The sequence below is a fragment of the Gorilla gorilla genome, chromosome 5 (assembly GCF_029281585.2).
Source record: "Gorilla gorilla gorilla isolate KB3781 chromosome 5, NHGRI_mGorGor1-v2.1_pri, whole genome shotgun sequence".
In the NCBI taxonomy this organism is placed as follows: Eukaryota; Metazoa; Chordata; class Mammalia; order Primates; family Hominidae; genus Gorilla; species Gorilla gorilla.
In genome coordinates, this window is record NC_073229.2 from 178981079 (window position 1) to 179003156 (window position 22078).

At 37.0% G+C, this 22078-nt stretch overlaps 1 protein-coding gene and 1 non-coding gene across 24 annotated transcripts in view; one reads left to right on the forward strand and one right to left on the reverse strand.

Annotated features, from left to right (window-relative positions):
• SCAF8 (SR-related CTD associated factor 8) overlaps positions 1-22078 on the forward strand; it is a 255439-nt gene that overhangs the window by 79841 nt on the left and 153520 nt on the right. For 15 of the 23 annotated variants that reach the window (XR_008680904.2, XR_010134406.1, XR_008680900.2 and 12 more), the window contains 8 exons: positions 2660-2760; positions 5427-5540; positions 7123-7279; positions 9188-9321; positions 11143-11287; positions 14102-14170; positions 18166-18384; positions 19162-20632. Coding sequence is in view for 15 of the 23 variants with exons in the window: in XM_055391096.2 (XP_055247071.1) it covers positions 2660-2760; positions 5427-5540; positions 7123-7279; positions 9188-9321; positions 11143-11287; positions 14102-14170; positions 18166-18384; positions 19162-20618 (2396 nt within the window). In the remaining 8 variants the exon portion in view is untranslated. Of the gene's footprint in view, positions 1-2659; positions 2761-5426; positions 5541-7122; positions 7280-9187; positions 9322-11142; positions 11288-14101; positions 14171-18165; positions 18385-19161; positions 21284-22078 lie in introns of those variants that run through there. The other 8 variants (XM_004044868.4, XM_055391098.2, XM_055391100.2 and 5 more) reach the window with 1 other exon arrangement.
• Positions 12097-12200, reverse strand: LOC115935095 (U6 spliceosomal RNA). The gene has a single exon (XR_004070806.2). It is a non-coding gene; the product is annotated as a U6 spliceosomal RNA (small nuclear RNA).

Genomic DNA, 22078 nt, shown 5'->3' on the forward strand with positions numbered 1-22078 from the left:
AAAAAAAAAAAATTAGTTCGGCAAGGTGGTTCACACCTCTGTAGTCCCAGCTACTCAAGAAAGAGGTGGGAGAATCACTTGTGCCTAGGAGGTTGAGAAGCTGCAGTGGGATATGATTGTGCCACTGCACTCCAACCTGAGGAACAAAGCAAGACCCTGTATCAAAACAAAACAAAACAAAAAACAGAAGAATCCTTAAGGCTGAGTATACTGGCTCAAACCTATAATCCCAGTACTTTGGAAGGCCAAGGCGGGAGGATTGCTTGAGGCCAGGAATTTGAGACCAGCCTGGGAAAGAGCAAAACCATGTCTGTACTAAAAATAAAAACTTAGCCAAGCATGGTGATGGTGTGCCTATAGTTTCTGCTTTTGTGGAGGCTGAGACAGGAGGAGGCCTTAAATCCAGGGAGTAGGAGGCTGCAGTGAGCTATAATTAGGACATTGCACTCCAGCCTCAGCCTGGGTGACAGAGCAAGACCTCGTCTCCAAAAATAAAGGGGCGGGGGGATCTTTTCCATGACAGAGCCCCAGACTTCTGTTAAGGGTTTGTGGTAGATTGGATAATGGCACCCTAAAAGGTATCTACATTTAAATCATTGGGATTTTTAAATATGTTACATTGTATGGCAAAAGGGACTTTTCAGGCCCTTTTAAATTAGAGATCATGAGGTGGGGAGATGAACCTGGATTATCCAGAAGGCCCAGTTTAATTACACGGGTACATAAGAGGGAAGCAAGTACGTTGAAGAGAAAAGGTGATGTGATAATGAAACGAGAGAGAATTTGGGAAATGTGGAGGTGGTTTTGAAGACGAAGGATGGGACCATGAGCCAAGGAAGGCAGGCAGCTTGTAGAACCTAGCAAAGGTAAGGAAACAGATTCTCCCCTAGAGCCAATGCATACCTGCTGACCCATTGTAGATCTTCAGAACTATAAGAGAATATATTTGTTTTATTCTAACTTCATGTTATTTTGTTATAGCAGCAATAAAAAACTGTTACAAGGCTAGGCATGGTGGCTTGCCTCTGTAGTTCCAGCACTTTGAAATTACTTGAGACCAGGAGTTTGAGACAGCCTGGGCAACGTGGTGAAACCACATCTCTGCTAAAGATACAACAAAAATTAGCTGAGCATGATGATGCACACCTGTAGTCCCAGTTACTCGCGAGGCTGAGGATCACTTGAGCCCGGGAGGTGAAAGTTGCAGAGCCGAGATCGCATCACTGCACTCCAGCCTGGGCAACAGAGTGAAACCTGTCTCAGAAACAAACAAACGAAAAACAAACCTAATGCAGAGCTCCTTGAGACTTTGGTTGAAGATTAAATTGAATATGCATAGGGTAAGACTTACAGGAGATAAACAGCTTGCAGGGAAAGAACAATGACCAGGGACTCTGTGTTAGCTAAGTGATTCCTAAAGCTTACACAGGTCTAGAAGATGTTAGAGTTCTGACTAGCCAGAGTGGAGAGACCTGGTTGAAAAGCCTAGGGCACTCAGTAGTGATCTTGCCAAGGGTACCTTCATGTGGGGCTAAATTAGCCATAGAGTAAAACCTGCCTGAAACCTGTCTTATTATAGATCAAAGGTAGCCAGAAATGTGGACATTGACATAAATCCAAATATAACATATGAAAATTCTGCAAAGGTGTCAGCTATAAATATTTTTTAAATAAATGTCTTCTGTAAAAGGAGGCATTCGTGGAGGCATGAACAGTACAGCTGAAAGTAGGCAAGGTGTCTCATGTTTAATATTTGTTAAGGGGATGTGGCTTTCAACAGTTAAGTATCTTTAAGTCTTTCAAGGGGTTAAGGGGTTCTAATTTGGCCATTTTCCCTTTGTATCTTCCCAGAAAGGATTGTTTCCTTAAGGATAAGATGCTGTTTTTAGATTTATCTCTTGATTAGGGAGACACATTCACTTAATCCTTCCAGCACAGAAAGACGCTTAAAAGGTTCACAGGCCGGGTGCGGTGGCTCACGCCTGTTATCCCAGCGCTTTGGGAGGCCGAGGCGGGCAGATCATGAGGTCAGGAGATCGAGACCATCCTGGCTAACATGGTGAAACCCCATCTCTACTAAAAATACAAAAAATTAGCCGGGTGTGGTGGCGGGCACCTGTAGTCCTAGCTACTCGGGAGACTGAGGCAGGAGAATGGCATGAACCTGGGAGGCGGAGCTTGCAGTGAGCCGAGATTGTGCCACTGCACTCCAGCCTGGGCGACAGAGTGAGACTCCATCTCAAAAAATAAATAAATAAATAAAAGGTTCACAAATGGGATTACGGTGAGAAGTGGGTTTGAAACTTTGTTGCACATTAGAATCACCTAGGGAATTTTACAACTCTCAGTTCCTGTCTTTGACCCTGCATGCCACTCATCCTCTTAGAGTGGGACCCTGGCATCCACAGATGGTTCAGGTGTGCAGCCAAGCTTGAAAACAGGTGACATGTAAGTGGTTGACTTGGCAGAGATGTGAATTAATACTTGTGATTTTAGTTGTTTTTAAACATAACAGATGCAAGTGTTCGTTGACAATTATTTTTAAATATATTATCTTAAATTTAATTATTATGTGTATTACTGCTTTTTCCTCAATTACTTTTCAAAGAAGTAACTATGTCTAGATGATTTAGGTCATTTGTCTCTTGTGTCTTGACAGTATGTAGTACTACTCTCTGGGTTGGGCAAGTGGACAAGAAGGCAACACAGCAAGACTTAACCAACCTGTTTGAAGAGTTTGGACAGATTGAATCCATTAATGTAAGTATCAGTTCTTAATAATTTAAGGTTTTAAAAAAGGAGGTTTTTATTAATACAAAGAATCACTTCTGTTCCTAATTAGCCCAGTAATGTCTGCCTTAAATAATACACATCTTTAAAAGGATTGCTTTATTTTGATAATGTCTGTGTTTATTTTGGTGCTGTTTCTCTCCTTAATTATTTTTATTTTTTAGTGGAATTCTAACAAAATGTTCTTGAGTTTTATAGCAGTGTACCATGCTTGATTCCTGACATCATCAAATGTTTGACTTAGCAGGAACCCTATGTGTGGTCTGTTTTAATTCCCTTTTTTTAAAAACTGCGTCTGAGGAAATGAGAGTTCCACAGAATTGTAGTCACTTGCACATGACCACAGAAACAGTCGTGGAGACACAGCTGGACTTAGGATCCCAGTTTCTTTTGCCTTTTTCTTCTCACTCTCTCACCCTCTCATGCTCTTTTACTCTCTTTTTTATCAAACAGAGCAAATGTTAGGTAAGAAAATCAGTATGGCCAGCGAATTGCTAGTAAGTTGAGCATAACTCTTTCACTCTTGATTCTTGCACTAGTTTTGCACCACTCAGTCTCCTCCTTTGAGTCTGTGTTTTATTCTTCATGAGGCCTGATGCTTTTCCCTGAGGGTCAGACATCTTTGGTTAGCTATTTTAATTCTTCTTTTATTTAAAAATTACATGCTGTCTGTCTTTCTTCCTCCTGCTGTGTGATGAAATGTTTTGTAGTCATTTGTTTGGGGAGACATTTATCCATCCATCCATCCATCCTGGTAAACAGGAAGTATGAGGAGACTTAATTCATCAGGCGTCTGATTTCATTCCCTGTGGTTACAGTTTTATGTCTGTGGGATCTTTTTATCATTATTTATCAGAAAATTGCCCAGTTTTCCTTTCTAGTCTTAGTTCCTAGTCTTCCTTAAATGGCCAAACTTGACTTTTCTGTAATAGTAACAGAATTCTTTATTTGAGTTGAGTTGAACCATTTTGCATCTTACTTTTGACTGTGTATGATCTTTTTGGAGCCTCATAAGAAGCTGGTTAAGTAATTCAAATACTGTTGTTTTCTAGTGAGGAAACTTAGTGATTTGCTTGAGTTACACAGGTGATAAAAAGATGATTGGTTATGGATTTCAACTTGGGTACTTCAGATTTCTCTTTCTATACCACAAGAGTGCTGTCGACCTCTCTTATTCTTTTGTCTTTTTAGATTTTACCTGTCAAAACATCACTGTCTTTCAGAGTCTATAATCATATACTTTCTCTGAAGTTTCTTTCTGATTTACCCCTACCTTTAAACTAGTGATTCTCAGTTCTAGCTGCATATCAGTAATATGTCTTGACATTTGAAAAATTAGGGATGCCCATGCTCAACGTCTTCAAATTTTTAGCAAAGTGTCACAGCTGCATAGGTGGTTCTGACGCACAGCAGGAATCATTGCTCTGAACAGACCTTGCGTCCAAGTAGCATTTTGGATTTTCCTGTTTGATGATCGTATTTGTAATCTTTCTTGTATCACGGTCCCTTGAGCATCTGTTTGCCTTATCCCTCTCCTTTATTGTATTACGTTTTGAGAGCATAGTACTTATAAATAATAAGCACTAAGTTATTTTGTGAAATGAAGATTCATAATCCACTCATTTAATTTTGGGGACTTCAAAGACAAAGTCCATTCAGTTTGGCATTTAGTAGGTCATTGGTGAGCTTGAAGAGAGTAGAGTATTTTCCAGTGGGTTGGTGAGGAATTAGAGCTAGATTGCAATAGATAAAGAAGAATGTCAAGGTTTAGATATATTTCTCTTTTAATAAGTTTGATATTAATATTAAAGAGGCAGTAGCTTAAAGTGTTAGCAAGGCTGAGGAAAAGGTTTCTATGTAAGCTTTAATAACAGATATGGCTTATTAGGTATAGAGTGAAAATAAAATGATAGAATGCCTTTTGAGTTTCTCAGAAAGAAACGAATGCTGTGAATAGTTTTCTGAGTTAATATATTAAGGATAATTTTATGGTCTGGTGTAGAATAGTTAAATGCTTTATAAATCAGTCTCAGATCTTAACACTGAGGCTATTTTCTTTATGTTAAAACTTTTGCCAGAAGCACTTGAACAAAATAAAGTTTTATAAGACTGAAAATTTTTATCATCAGTTGTTTCAGATTATGGATTTTATATTAAGGATAAGATAATTCCCCAAAAGAAGAATACTCTTTGCATTACTCAGTATAACATTTGGAAAAATTGAAGTAATATTAGGAATAAATTGTTGCCTTCAAATATTTTGGCCATATAATACTACTTTCCTTTTATCTGGTGGTATTATATATACGAAGTTATACATTTTGTTTTGCTTTTAATAGTTCTTTTTCTGTATTCAGAAAATATTGCCATATGATATTTAAGATTTCACATTTATCGTGGCTTATGATACCTAATTGAGTTCTGAATTTTGGGATTTTAAAAATTGAGTTATTAATTGTACATGAATTGTACCTACTAATAAACAGCTGGAGGAAGAAAGGGGAAAATAAGTCAGTAATCTATCAGAATTGAAGTATTAGTAAGTAGTCAATGTTTTGTGTCATTTAAACCATAAAATACCAGAATGAGTTTCTGTTCTTATACCTTTTCTTAAAACAATTTTTTTTTTTTATTAGATGATTCCTCCCCGGGGCTGTGCTTATGTCTGCATGGTTCATCGACAAGATGCATTTCGAGCTCTTCAGAAACTCAGTTCTGGATCATATAAAATTGGGTCCAAGGTCATTAAGGTGAGATTTGGTGGATTGGAACTTGGGGTAGGGGAGCAGTATTTTTAATACCTGTTATGTTAAAGTCTGAGTTTTTCACAAGAGGGTCACAAGCTCTTGTTTTATTGGATTATTAGAATGTCTCTGTATTATATTCTTTTTAAATGTTATGGACAAACCTCATCAGAAACTTATTGTTTCAGTTCGTTGAGTTATAGAATTAGATGTAGGTAAAAATAAGTCCAATAACGAGAACTTTAGTCAATTACTTCCTTGAAATTACACTTGCACAGCTTTCTGAGTCAACTAGGGCACCATTCTGAGTACAACGTGTTCATTTTATAGTATTGTCTTTCATTGACTTTTCCTCCCAGTACTCCTTAACTATACCTTCTAATTATGTTATTGATTTCTTCTTTTTTCTTGACATCTTTTTAAAATATAAACCAGGCCCTTGTGAAGAGATTATCTATCAGAATATTTTTATTTTCTTCCTAATCTTTGTACTGAGAGTTTTTTAAATATCTTTCCATTACTTTCTATGATTAACTCAGTTTGATTTCTGTTATTTGAAGTTTATTTATCTCATCAGTTTCTGCAACTGAATTAAAAACTTTACTTTCATTAAAGTTAATATATGCTCATCTTTTTTCATTCATGACTGAGTTTCTTGTGTAAACTAAAGTGTCCCTAGTCTCCTCTGGAATAAAAGATTTTTTCTAAAATAACAGACCAGGTGTGGCAGCTCACACCTGCAGTCTCAGCACTTTGGGAGGCTGAGGTGGGAGGATCACTTGAGCCCAGGAGTGTCTTAAGAGCAGCCTGGACAACATGGCGAGACCTCATCTCTACAAAACAACTTAAAAATTAGCTGAGTGTGATGGTATGCATCTATGGTCCCAGCTGCTTGGGAGGCTGAGGTGGGAGGATCTTTTGAGCCCATGAAGTCAAGGCTGTAGTGAGCCGTGATCATGCTACTGCACTCCAGCCTGGGCGACAGAGTGAGACCCTGTCTCAAAAAGTGAAGAAAATGCTATTCTAATCACCCCTCATGTAGGTTGACATTTTTATGGTGAAAAGTGGATTTGGATTTTCTTTGGAATTGCACTGCACTATTAGAGTTACAAAAAGAAGTGGAAATCCTTTATTGTAAATACTATGTCTAATGTAAGTTTTATTTTAAAAAACAAAACTGGCGAGGCACAGTGGCTCACACCTGTCCAGCACTTAAGGACAACCCCTGTCTCTACTAAAAAAATACAAAAATTAGTTGGGCATGGTGTTGCCTGCCTGCAGTCCCAGCTGCTGCAGGGGTAAGGCAGGAATATTGATGGCTTGAGCCCGGAAGGTCAAGGCAGTGAACCATGATCATGCCACTGCACTCCAGCCTGGGTGACTGAGTGAGACCCTGTCTCAGACAAAGGGAAACAACTGGAAAAAAATTCTTTTGGCTACTATTAGATTTTCAGCTTTGCTTTTCCAGCTGTTTTCTAAAACCAATTTTAATGTGTTTACATTGTTTAAATAAAATTTTGAACTTTTTACCTTGTTTTTATAGTATGTATATATAACCTTTCTTTTTTCCTCTTCCCATTTACAATAGATCGCTTGGGCTTTAAACAAAGGTGTAAAAACAGAATACAAACAATTCTGGGATGTGGATCTTGGAGTTACATATATACCATGGGAAAAAGTTAAAGTGGATGACTTGGAAGGTTTTGCAGAAGGAGGCATGATTGATCAGGAGACTGTAAATACTGGTAAGAATTCTAAGGTCTTTTTATTGTTAAAAAAAGTATGCTTAGAAGGTTGTAGCTGAAGTGAATTTGGGATGACAGCGTTAACTGTGTATCCTGGATTCATCTCCCAAAAAAGAGAAAAGATACATTACTATGCCCTAGTGTACATGCTTAATGGGACCTATTTTAATAGATGTCAAAGTATAGATTAGAAAGTATAGAAGTCTATATAAATGTAGCATTTTTAAATATATGTGTGTTTTTTTTCAATTTGATACTTGAGAGTTATGTGTGGGAGGGATTTTTGAAACTGAATATTTCTAATTGCTTCAGTTTAAGTGGGAACTTGAGAAGTTTTTTTGAAACACTTTGCAGATTATTTTGAGTGGTATCCGTGTTGAAAATAGCAGCAATAGAATCGTAGTTTAGGGAGTTCAGATTCATACAATGTTATATACTTTCTGGGATGCCTTTTAAAATACCAAATAATCATCAGCCTGCTTTTTTTTAATCCCCAAAATTATCTTTTTATTTTAAAAGATTTCAATTAAAAATTGACAAAATGATTTGCAGTTATAACCAATAGGAAATCTAAACATTTGAAAAAGAACTGAAATAGATGCATACACCTTTTTTCTTCACACCTTAGCTCTTTTATCAGAGTTAGCTAATTTTCAGAATATTTGTTTCTCAGACCAAGGTAAAATTTTGAACCATTTTTTTTCTTCCTGTCAGGCCTACTCCTCACCCCACCCCGCCAATGACTGCTTATTCCAGTGTATTCACTTAATACATATTTTAGTTTCTACTGTGTGTCAGGCCTAATTTTAGGAACTGGAATTATGGCAGTGAGACAAACAGACAAAAATTCTTCCTCTTGTAGAGTGTAGCGCAGAGGTCAGCAACCTAATACCCATGGTCCAAATCCTGTTGGTAGCCTGTTCTGTAAATAAAGTTTTATTGAAACATAGCCATGCTCACTTGTTTTCCTATTCTGTATTACTTTTTTTTTTGCAATAACAGTTGAACACTTGCAGCAGAGACCACATGACCCATAAAGCCTCAAATGCTGTAAAGTTTACTAGCCCATGTTTCACACATTTATTATCTGTGAAAAAAACAGATAATAAACAAAACAGATAAACTATGTAGTACTTTAGTGTCAATAAGTTCTAAGAAAAAAATCAGGGAAGGGAGATGGGCAGTGTGGGTGTGGAGGTATTGCAGTTTTTATGTGGTTGTAGAAGATCTGATGGAGAATGTGATATTCGAAAGGGTAAGGCAGGCAGCCATCTGGGGAAAGAGCATTCTATATGGAGGGAACAGCAAGTGCCATGTTTGTATTCAAAAATAAGAAGACCATTATAGCTTGCGCAGAGTGAGTGAGGAATGAGTAGTAGGAGATCAAGGCAGATAAGTACAGAGGGGCAAAGTCATGTAAATCTTATTTGTCTTTCTTGATCTTTACTTTGAATGAGATGGAGAAGCATGAGAGAGGAACCATTAGAGCTTCTTTGTTCTCTTTTTGCATAGCTGTGTTTTCAGAAGGATTTTATTGTATTGGATTAATACTCTCCTAGTTGGTCTTCCTTTGTTGTATTTTGTGATAAAAAATTGAGTACGGTTAGTTCCTCTTATATCAGCCAGCCATTGAGATACATATCTATTGTACCTCTTCTAAGTGTTTTCTTTAGATGAAATATTTTAGTGTCTTTCCTTTGCGTCTCATGTGTCATGGTTTTTTGAACTCCATAGTATCCTAATCAGATTAATCTGGGCAGAAATCTAGAGTGGCACCTACAGTTGTGGATATATCTTAAAGATGTGCCAAGGTAGATGAAGGATTTAGATGTGAAATAAATGAATACAAAGAAGAAAATGAAAAGTTGCACCTATCCAAAGGAAATCAATTTCAAATATTTTGTTTAGAGTGGGAAACTGTGAAAAGCTCAGAACCTGTTAAAGAGACGGTCCAGACAACTCAGAGCCCAACTCCAGTTGAAAAGGAGACAGTGGTCACAACCCAGGCAGAGGTTTTCCCTCCTCCTGTTGCTATGTTGCAGGTTAGTGTTGAAGTGGGGTTTTTTTTTTTTCTTGTGTTGTTTTACATTTCTGTTTTTAATCATGTATTTACTTTATAAAACCGGAATGAAAATCTCCATATCAGAATAAATGTTTGTCAGTAGTGTTAGGGAAAAGAATATTTCTTTTAAATAAAAAAAAAGTCTGCTAATGCTGTGGTATCATTGTGCTATAAACACCGTAGGTTTAAAATAAAGGTAAATATGGAAATATTGTTTCTGAAAACTCAGAGGATTTTTTTAGGTTCATGTTTTTCTGAGGAGTCAAATTGATAGAACAGTAAGTTATTTTAATGAGTTTGATTAAAATTTTTTGAAAAATTATTTTTAGAAATGATGTCATTCATATTTAAATATGTTTGTTTATTGAACAAATATTTATTGAGTACTGGCTCTGTGACACTCACTCTTCTAGGTGTCAGTGAAAAACCCCCAGAAATCTCTGCCCTTTTGGAGCTTTTATTCTCAATAGTGGTGACAGAAAACGTAAAATAAATATGATTATGAGATCCTATGGAAGGAAAAAAGTAGCGTAAGGCTGATCTATTTTAAACAGAATGGTGAGGATAGACCTAATTGAGAATGAGAAATTTCAGCAATGACTTAAAAGCACCAAGGGAATTAACCATGTGGATATCTGATGATGAACATTCTGTTCAGAGGCAACAACCAGTGCAAAGGTCCCACACCAGGAATATGGTTGGTGTGGTCCAGGAGTGTTAAGTGGGCTAGAATAAAGCCAGTCCTCTCTAAGGACTTTGGCTTTCACTTGGAATGAGATGGATGGTGGGTCTTTACATGTGACAGAAAGAGAGAAAGATGAGGAGTCACTGGAGGATTTTGAGCAGAGGAGTGACTTGATCTGGCTTACAGTTTTAAAGGATTGCACTGGTTACTATTTTGAGAATAGGCTGTAGTGAGCTTTGAGCAGGGAGACCAGTTAAAAGACAGTTGTAGCAATCCAGATGAGAGCTGGTGGTGGCTCAGAATAGACTTCTGGAGTGTCTATTGCACTGGAGGTAATGAGAAAATAGTGGAGGTAATGAGAAATGGTCAGATACTAGGTGTATTTTGAAGGTGTTGTAGCCAACAGGACTTTTCTGGTACGATTGGATTTGGGGTTATTATGAGCAAAAGCAGAGGCAAGGTTTTTGGTCCAAGAAATTGGAAAGATAGAGTTACCATTATCTGAGACTGGGAAAGACTGTGATAAGAGTTCTTTTGGGAAGGACGACTGGAAAATCAGTTGTTTCATACGTGTTGTTAGGTAGAAGTATCTTTCTGTCAGCACAATTGGGATGTTGAATAGACACTTGATGTAATGTGAAATTTACAGGAGAGGTAAAGCTGTGGTGCAGATGAATACTTGCGACATTACCTAGAGTGAGTAAAAGGTACTTATGCTAGGATTAGAAAATAAATTATGAGAAATTTAGGCCATTCTAAAGCTGTTATTGACATGTTTCCTAATGGTGGTTAGGTTGCATAACAGGTATTACTGAGTGGGAGATGGCAGTTTAAAATGGAGCATAAAATTCAGTGTTGAACTAGGTGACCATTAGTTTACATCACTTGAGTGTAAGATCAAATTCATAATCTCCAAGTAAAAACTATCTGTTGAATAACATTGCCTTGTTTTTACCCTAAGTAGGTTCACTTGCAAGTATACAAAAAGGGGGCATAAAACCCTTTTTAGTAGTATTTGTTACCATCCTGAAAGAGAAATAGAATAATTTACCTTTAGTTGTTCGAAGATGCAGGTGAATAAACTGATGAGTGAATTTTTTTGTCTATCCACAAAAGATTCCAGTGGCGCCAGCCGTGCCTACAGTTAGTTTAGTCCCACCAGCATTTCCTGTGTCGATGCCGGTTCCTCCTCCTGGATTCAGTCCAATCCCTCCACCTCCTTTTTTAAGAGCAAGTTTTAACCCTTCACAACCACCACCTGGTAAGGAATTTTTGTTTTAATATTTGAACTCTATTTGGATTATCATTTAAGTTGTTTTTCTTCCAGATTTAAGTACCATAGAGCAGTGGTTCTGAGACCTTAGCATGCATAGGCTTGTTAAAGCACAGATTGCTGGGCCCAGCCTCCACTGTTTTTGCTTTACTCGGTCTGTGGTAGGGGCCAGAGAATTTTATTTTCTAACTTGTTCTCTGGATGCAGGTTGGTGGGAGAAGCAGCACTGACAGAGAAATATTGAATTTCTTTAGAATAATTGAAAACCATGGCCGGGCATGGTGGCTCACATCTGTAATCCCAGCACTTAGGGAGGCCAAGGTGGGCAGATCACTTGAGGTCAGGAGTTTGAGACCAGCCTGGCCAACATGGTGAAATCCCATCTGTACTAAAAATACAAAAAAAAAAAAAAAAAAATTAGCCAGGTTGGTGGCACACACCTGTTATCCCGCTACTCAGGACCTGAGTTGGGAGGATTGCTTGAACCCGGGAGGCAGAGGTTGCAGTGAGCCAAGATCACACCACTGTGCTCCAGCCTGGGTAACAGAGCAATTACTTTGTCTCAAAAAGAAAAAAAGGTAAAAAAAAAAAAAAAAAAAAGAATTATTACTCTTAATGTAAAATTTCCATTGCAGTTTTTATGTGAAAGTTCTCTAATAATCATCAGCATTTCATCAGAAAATTTACATTGTCCCTCCTAAGAATCAGTAGGCTCCATTTTGACATTAGAAATTATATTTAAAAGGCTAATTGAATTTGTAATACTTTGTTTTCACCTAATAAATTATTTTTATTCTTTAAATGTGGAACACTTCACAAATTTGTGTGTCATCCTTGCACAAGAGCCATGCTAATCACTGTATCATTCCAGTTTTAGGGTATGTGCTGCCAAAGCAAGTACTGACCTAATACGTTACTGATAAACAAAAAAAGTTTCTTGAATTAGATTTTTCCAGGTCAAAACTATAGATTACTTAAACACAACTTAAATATATAGTTTAAGATAGAGCTTTTAGGCCGGGCATGGTAGCTGACACCCGTAATCCCAGCACTTTGGGAGGTTGAGGTGGGAGGATTGCTTGGGTGCAGGAGTGCAAGACCAGCCCAGGAACAGAGTGACACCCTGTCTGTACAAAAAATAAGAAAGAAGCCAGGTGAGGTGGTACACACCTGTAGTCCCAGCTACCCAGGAGGCTTGAGCCCAGGAGGTGGAGGCTACAGTGAACTGTGTTCGCACCACTACACTCCAGCATGGGTGACAGAGTGAGACCCTGTCTCAAAAAAAAAAAAAAAAGCTTTTATTATTAGACCATGGGAAGTTAGGTTAGAAGAATGATGGAGAGGTGGAGAGATACTTGTGAACTCCTGGAAGCAAGTGATCTTCCCACCTCAACCTCCCAAAGTGCTGGGATTACAGGTATGAGCCACCACGCACAGCCTAAAAGCTCCATCTTAAACTATATAAGCAATTATATACGCATATTGATGAGATATGCATTTAAGTTATAGTCTTTACCTAGAAACTCTAACTCAAGAATTTTGTTATCAAAGTTTATTAGGTCAAAACAATATATATATATAGTTTTTCCAAATTAAAATGTATTTGAATTCATGAATTTGCATATTATAAGAGAAGAAATACGGTATGTTGACTTCTGTAACTTAAGTTCTTAGATGTTGGGTAGAGTTTTTAGCAAGACTAAAAAATAAATTTGAGAATGGTTGTAATTTATAGGTCATGTTGTAAGTGTTCTAAATTACAGTTTAATGTGTAATTGGAAATTGATACAGATTTTAGTAACTTTATTTTAAATATTGAAAAGTTTGTTAATTTTCTGTATTTGTGATTTCAAAATTAAATATTTCAGAAGATTTTTTAAGTGATTATTTCAAAAATCATAACCAGATAGGCTTTATTAAAGTCATTGTTCCTTATTAATTTGTTGAAAAATCATGTATTTTTATTCTTTCCTTATTTTTAGCCACTTTTTAAAATGTACAAAAGGTATATTTTATTAAAAATAAAATTAAATATGTGTATCATATAATTTACCACAAAATTTAGTTATAATCAGGATTGTGAGAGGAGGAACAAACCTCGAATACCAAAGTAGATTTTATAGTTTAGAATTATTTTAGTCACTATTTTCTAGTTGAATGTAATGGTAGCTTTATATTTCAAAAAATGCAAAGAAGCAAATTTATAGTGTGGTATTTAAAATGATTAAGAAGCCGAGTGCCATGGTGTGTGCTTCTGGTCCCAGCTACTCGGGAGGCTGAAGTAGCAGGATTGTTTGAGCCCAGGAGTTTGAGACCAGCCTGGGAAACATAGACTCGGTATCTAAAATTAATAATTTAATTGAAATCATTAAAAAGCCAATATTAAATTGAAGATTTACTTCAGTGCTTAAAACATAATATAGTGTTATCCAGAGTTAACGGAAATATTTTGATCTAGTGAGTAAACACACGTATCAAATAAGTAAAATGGCATATATAAACAGTTTACCTGGCTCCTATTAATTTTTGATTTTACAGCACCGTAGAGCATGCTACGGGACTTGGATGAGTAAATAAATAGGATGTTCTCATAAATCAGGATCTGTTTGCTTTACCTAGCTTATTAGGGATCAAATAAGGCAGCGTATATAAAAGCCATTTCTAAAATAGAAAAAATATATATAAATATGAGGTTGTAGTCCATTTTAAGAATATGAAGTTTCATTTGTAGCTATTGGAATCTTTGATTTAAAATAAGTAATTTTTCTTGTGCTATTTTTTGGGGTTTTTTTTTCCATCTAGGTTTCATGCCGCCTCCAGTTCCCCCACCTGTTGTGCCACCCCCTACAATTCCACCAGTAGTACCAACATGTAAGTTTTCTACTTTCAGAGTTTTCTTTATTCATGGTAGTGTTAATTTTAGTGTGTCAGTTCTCATTCTTGTGAATTACCGTTAATATTTTTATTATGAAAGCTTTAAGACAAATGCATGTTAGATAATTTCTAAAATACTAACAGTAAATGACAGTTCTTATTGAAATTTGCTTGGTTGTCTTAAACTCTTATGATTGGTTTTATTTTAGTCAAAATTCAGAGAAGGTCCTCTCATCCTATTTGTGTGTTTTTTGTTTTGCTGTGTGTATTAAATGTCTTAATGTTAGTGCAGTCCTGCCCTAGTCCTCCCTTCCTTTTCTTAATGCTTCATGACTTGTTGAAGAAACAGTTCATTCTGTATATAAGAGCTTAAATAATGGATTTGGTTTTTTGCTTCTTTGTGGTACTGAAATTACTGTCTTTGCATTTCCCGTAAAATGGAAGTTAGCACCAAAGGCTTGCTTAGATTCCGGTTCACCTGTTTTAGCAAGAATACTTGAGAAGCAAAATGCTGTAGGATTGGTATTATCTATCACATCAGAAGTCTTGCAGTGCCTTTTTGTCCTCCCGCCCTACGCCTTTTTTGGGGCGGCGGGGGCGGTGTAAAACTTTATTTTTTAGAGCAGTTTTTTAGGTTCACAGCAAAATGGAGCCAAAAGTACAGAGGATTCCCATAAGCCCCCACCCACCACACTTGCACAGGCTCTCATTATCAACATCCTCCACCAGAGTGGTACGTATATTACAATTAGCCAGCCTATATTGACAAATCATTATCACCCAAAGTCCTTAGTTTGCATTTTGATTCACTCTTGGTGTTTTGTTCCCCTTTTAATGATGTTAAGATTGATCAGAACATTGAGTGGAACAGTGGAACCTGGTCATTAAAAACATTTCCTTTCATCCATTGATCATTGTTTCTTAGCTACTTTTTATTAGTTGCAGAGTGGTGATCTTTCTAAATGTGTAATTCCTTCCATGTTTCTTAACTTAAATGAAGAAAAAGTTTTCCTTAATCAGGTAATGGTTACTTAGTTACCTTGAAGTGTGGTTTGTACAGGAAAGTCAGGGTAGATGCTATTTTTTTCTTTAATTGCCATTTCTCAGAGTCATGAGATCTATAGGTATTTCCAGTGATACCCAGTGACCAAAGAGAGATTTCTCTTATTTCTCCTCATCTTCTCCTCCCTTGTCCCTCTCTCCCTTTTCTTTTTCTCCTTCAGTTTCTTTAGTATTTATGGATTAATGGATTTTTACTTCTAGTCAGTTGCATTTTTTTTGTTTTTGAAGTGTAAATTGTTTCATCTTTGGACGGTGGGAGACCTGTGTTGCCTCCCTGTCACATTAGTTTTGAGAGCTACGTAGCTTTTTGGCCCAGTATATCCCAGACAAATCTTGTGTTTCCCTCCCTCCAATCTGAGAATCAGCCATTTCTCCAGTTGGGGTATGGTATCTAGAGAATTCAGTCTGGGTACTAGATTCTCATTTTGCTCTTGGGTTTTCGTCGAGTCTAGGAATTTTTAGTGGACAAAACTAGAAAATGTGCATTTTGAACAGAAAAAAATGAATATGAAGTATTATTAAACAAATTAGCTACTTTGATTTTTATATTTGCTTGTGTTCTCATATACTGAAAACAGTAACATGATTGCTTTTCATTTTCATACAATATAGACATACACATAGTAGTTTAAAAGTAGTGTTACTGCCAACAAGGCTACCAGATGACACTAAGATTTTTCTGCCACTTTTTTTTATCCCAAAGGTGTATAATCATAACTAGGGGTACATGTGCAGGTATCTATAAATATTTGTTTGTTACATGAGTAACCTATATAACAAACACAAGTTTACCTATATGACGAACCTGCACATGTACCCCTGAACATAAAAGTTTAATAAAAAATGTATAATCAAATTACTGTGTATCAGGGTTACCTGAAATAAATCTTTTCTTTGTAGTTGTGGTGCCAGTTTCATAAGTGATTTTTTTTTTTTTTTTTTACATTTTAATGGGATATACACTCTAGCTTACTTGGTTTTGATATCTGTATTTTCTTTACTAGAATAGACATTTCAAAAGTAATGCAATGCAACAGTAAATATAGACATTTATTCATTTCCTTTTTTCTATCATTGGACGTTACAGACATGCTAAATATACCCTTTTAATAATTTTTTCATTCTAGTGTACTCTTTATCTACAGTAATTCTCCAAGCTTCTGAAAAAACCTTTAGTAATTCAGGCAAGCCTACCTCAAAAATTAGACCTGAAGAGTGTATGTGATATATAAAGGTTTTAACTTTTGATTATCTAATTCATTTTCCTTGTATTCTTAAACTTTTTCTCCCTTTCAGTGTTTACATAGCTTTAAAATTTGGCCGGGCATGGTGGCTGATGCCTGTAATCTCAGTACTTTGGGAGGCTGAGGTGGGTGGATCACTCGAGGTCAGAAGTTTCAGACCAGCCTGGCCAACATGGTGAAACCCCGTCTCCGTTAAAAATAGAGAAATTAGCCAGGTGTGGTGGCGCACGCCTGTAATCCCAGCTACTCGGGAGGCTGAGGCAGGAGAATCACTTGAACCCAGGAGGTGGAGGTTGCAGTGAGCCAAGATCACGCTACTGCACTCTAGCCTGGCAACCGAGCGAGACTCTGTCTCAAAAAAAAGATAGGTTTAAAAGTCTTTCTTTTTGTTATTGTTGGTTCATTAGGAAGAATTGTTTATTCTTTCTGAAAATTAGACAAAGTGTTCAGAAGTCATTTCTGAATTCACTATTCACAGAGGCTTACCCTAGGGCCAACCTCCCAATTTTTTCCTAGTCCGCTAATTTTGGAAAATCTGCAGTTAATTAATGGAAAAAGAGAAATAGTTGTGTGCCAGATGCTATCCAAATTGCCTTTGCTGTCTCATTTAATTCTCTTAATTCTTGTGCATGACCACAGGTGTTTTTATTTTTGTAGCTCTGTTGTATGCTAACAGTTTGTTCAGGTAATCTAGAGTTACATATGAAGATAAAACATTTCCTAAGTTCTCCAAGTATGATTTTACGGCATTCTAAGTGACATATTGGGCTAAAAATTTTAATTGTGTAATTATTTTGTATTCCTCTGGTTGTGTTTTTTAATATGTGTGACAAATGCACTTAGGGATATTTATACCCATTCTTTAAGATGGAAAGTTTATAGCTTCATATTTGTAGTCCACCTTATGTATTCTCATCTGATGAGTTTCTAACTTCATCTGACAAAAGGTAATGTTAAATGAATGTTAGGACCCTAGTACATTGTAATTGCAGGGGGATTGGACAGATTTTCATACTCATACATTTCAGTCTGCACTAGTCATTTCTGTATGTTTAGACATTCACTTTATCTGGCATTCCTAGAAAACTATTAATTTTTTTGTCACTAGAATTTACTTTTTTTTTTTTTTTTTTTTTTTTTGAGACGGAGTCTCGCTCTGTCGCCCAGGCTGGAGTGCAGTGGCGCGATCTCGGCTCACTGCAAGCTCCGCCTCCTGGGTTCACGCCATTCTCCTGCCTCAGCCTCCCGAGTAGCTGGGACTACAGGCGCCCGCCACCACGCCCGGCTAATTTTTAGTATTTTTAGTAGAGACGGGGTTTCACCGTGTTAGCCAGGATGGTCTCGATCTCCTGACCTCGTGATCCACCCGCCTCGGCCTCCCAAAGTGCTGGGATTACAGGCGTGAGCCACCGCGCCCGGCCAGAATTTACTTTTTTTGAGTGCTGGTCTTAACATCTTTGGTGAAATATTTCTGAAAATTGTTAGTTTTCCCTATTTTTGGATAAAGCTTTCTAAATGTAATTTAGCCTATTCATGATGACTCCTTTTGTCATTTGAGCATTGGTTATTATATAATGTGCTTAGTAATACAGAGATGCCATTAAATTAAATACTCAAACTGCCAGAAAACTCAGCACATGAATTGACTCATTAAATCTGAAATATATTTTTCTCCTCTTTAAACAGCTTTAGTGCAGCCGTCATTATCCATGACACCGGAAACTGTGAAAGATGTTGGATTTGGTAGCCTTGTTATACCAGGCGGTTCTGTTGCCAGCAATCTTGCTACTTCCGCTCTGCCAGCTGGAAATGTTTTTAATGCTCCAACTAAACAGGCAGAGCCTGAAGAAAAAGTACCTCATCTTATAGACCACCAGATTTCTTCTGGTGAAAACACCAGATCAGGTAAATAATAATAATAAAATTTAAAAAAAGAGGTTGCCTCTCTGTATTTGGTGTTTAATTCTGGGGTGGCATGCGTTTGTAACCACTTCAATCTACAGATGCTGAAATGTCGCACTTTTTTTTTTTTAAAAGAGATCACTGTGTGCTAAAATTTCTATTTGAAAAAGTGGCCTTCTGTTCAGGATAATCTAGATTTCAATATGTTTCCATTAAGACCCTCACACCACCACCCCCTTTTTTTTGTCCTATTGGGACTACTTCAGTGTGTTGTCAAAATAATACTGCACAAAATCTGTATACTTATAGGAAGATAAAAATGAACAAGTATTGGGTGTGAGTAACTTCTATCGGGAACTTACTTCTAATAGGTATTATCCAGCTAGCTCTAGAAGATAAATATGGTGTTTGAAAGCAGTAAGTCCTTTTTCCATGGTCCCACTGTTGGTACATTAAGAATTATGGTTTAGAGGCGCTTGACCTTGATGCCTGTTTGGGTCTCTTCCAAGCATACTTTCCTTTCCTTTCTTTCCTGTCCTAAAGCCTTTTAAACCTCCACTCCTGTTCTTAAAAAAAAAAAAAAGAATTATGGTTTAGAAAGGCTTTTATTAAAGGTGGAAAATCAGTATAATACCTGACATTTCTGTTTAACTTAAAAAGATTTCATGTAGTAGCTAATGTGCCTTGATTATTGGGGGATACAAGTAGCTGATTAAGCTAAAATTATTGGAAACTTTTGACTGTTATTTTGAGTTTTTTCTCTCTCTCTTTTTTTTTTAGTGATTCCAAATGATATTTCAAGTAATGCTGCAATTTTAGGAGGACAGCCGCCAAATGTGACAAGCAATTCTGGAATTCTGGGAGTCCAAAGACCAAATGTATCAAGTAATTCTGAAATTCTTGGGGTCCGGCCATCTAATGTTTCTAGTAGTTCTGGGATTATTGCAGCCCAACCACCAAATATTCTAAATAACTCTGGAATATTGGGAATACAGCCACCCAGTGTGTCAAATAGTTCTGGACTTTTGGGAGTGCTACCCCCAAATATACCTAACAATTCTGGACTTGTAGGAGTACAGCCACCAAATGTTCCAAATACTTCTGGACTTCTGGGAACACAGCCACCAGCTGGACCTCAAAACTTACCCCCTTTAAGTATCCCTAATCAAAGGATGCCCACAATGCCAATGTTAGACATTCGTCCGGGACTAATACCACAGGCACCTGGGCCAAGATTCCCTTTAATACAGCCTGGAATTCCACCCCAACGGGGAATCCCACCCCCATCGGTACTTGATTCAGCTCTTCATCCACCACCCCGTGGACCTTTTCCTCCAGGAGATATTTTTAGTCAACCAGAAAGACCTTTTTTAGCTCCTGGAAGACAAAGCGTAGACAATGTTACTAACCCAGAAAAAAGGATACCACTTGGGAATGATAACATTCAACAGGAAGGAGATAGAGATTACCGGTTTCCTCCTATAGAAACCAGGGAAAGCATTAGTAGACCTCCCCCTGTGGATGTTAGAGATGTGGTTGGGCGGCCTATAGATCCAAGAGAAGGTCCTGGACGGCCTCCACTAGATGGTAGGGATCATTTTGGAAGACCTCCTGTAGATATAAGAGAGAATCTTGTGAGGCCAGGTATAGATCATCTTGGTCGAAGAGACCACTTTGGCTTTAATCCAGAGAAGCCCTGGGGGCATAGAGGAGATTTTGATGAGAGAGAGCATCGGGTTCTACCGGTCTATGGTGGTCCAAAAGGCTTACATGAAGAAAGAGGTAGATTTCGGTCTGGAAACTATCGATTTGATCCTAGAAGTGGTCCTTGGAACCGAGGATTTGGACAAGAAGTTCACAGAGATTTTGATGACCGCAGAAGACCCTGGGAGAGGCAAAGGGATAGGGATGACAGAGATTTTGATTTCTGCAGAGAAATGAATGGAAATCGTCTTGGACGAGACAGAATTCAAAACACTTGGGTACCCCCTCCTCATGCTCGGGTTTTTGATTATTTTGAAGGGGCCACTTCTCAACGAAAAGGTGATAATGTGCCTCAGGTTAATGGTGAAAATACAGAGAGACATGCTCAGCCACCACCTATACCAGTACAGAATGATCCTGAACTTTATGAAAAACTGACATCTTCAAATGAAATAAACAAGGAGAAGAGTGACACAGTTGCTGATATAGAAAGTGAACCAGTGGTAGAAAGCACAGAAACTGAGGGGACATAATCATCACTCAGTAGGTAAAAGATACCTTTTGTAAAGTTGTCATCTCTCTGTAATAGATAATGGCTGACTGGACCATAGTTGTTCACTTTTGTCTGCCAGAATTAAGTTAATCTGATGTTCATGTTCACCTTTCTCTTAAAATAATTGTACAACTGACTTGTATAGACATTGTTCTTAATATGAACATGGTAGGTAAACTTTTTTTTAATTTTTTTCTGATAAAATATAAATGTTGGCCCCAAATTCTTTTAACGTCAAGGAAATGAATAACAGCTTGTCAGAGACTTCCTATGGAAGAAAGAATTTTTTAGATACTATCATTAGGTTGGATATGGTAATAGATATATTTCAGAATAGCAAGTGGTGGTATATCTTATCCATATCTTTAGGCTGCTGCAGAATTTTAAGGTTATAGATAAAGCTGTGATATTTTATGCAAAGACTGGCTCTAGGTATTTGAGGAGCACAATACAGAGATTTTAAAAAGTGATTTTGTAAAATCTACACTATGGTCTCTGTTTCTCCAAAGTAAGTGTTTGTGATTTGTTCCTCATACTGCAGTGAGTAAAAAAGAAACAAGAAAACAACAACATAAATATTAAAGTACGTTTCAATGTTGGGTGAATTTTGTTTTTAGATGCCAATAAAACTTATTTGTTTGATAACAGTGTTCTAGGAATTGTATTTTTTTAACCTATAAATTCTTAAAACCTTGAATTATTATTAGCATGTGCTTATTTTTTGCAAAAGCTTTCTATCATAACAACAATGAACTATGTGGTGGAAAAAGCATGTACTTTGATATAAAAATCATGCAGCCTCCTCAGTATGTGTATAATATCTGTGTATGTTTATTGTGGAAGTCGTGTAGTTTTTCTCTGTTTCTCTGTATGTCCGTCTTCATGCACATACAGAGAAAATAGAAAGTTGAAAAAGTTTAGATAATAAAATATTCTTTTAAATCTGGTAGAATATTGGAGAAATCTGGCTAATTAACATGGGTTCTAGTTAAAGCTCTTGGTCTTGATGAAGGTAAAATAAGAGATATTATAAAGAGATACATTGGTAGTTTGGCAGTTCTATTTTTAATATAGGTAAGCATGAAGCCAGAGTTAGCATGGAGCCAAATTTCACATAAATGCTTGCATTGCTTTGTTTCACACTATATTTGCTATTCTGCATAGGTAGTACTGACACTAAAGTACTCACTGGTCACATGCCTGAAGTTAATTTCTTAATTGCACAAAATGTGTAGTGGTGCCGGTGGACTTAAAGACATTTAATGTGTATACCAGGAACATAATACCCATCATGTGTTTTGTAGGGCTCTGGCTAACACTGTAGCCTGCAAGGTAAACTGAGTAGGAAAAAAAGTGGGGGTTGGCTTCCTGTTTGTTTTTGCTTTTGCTTTTAATTTTTATTTGCTATTTGTTCTCTTTTAGGTTTTACTTATATACACA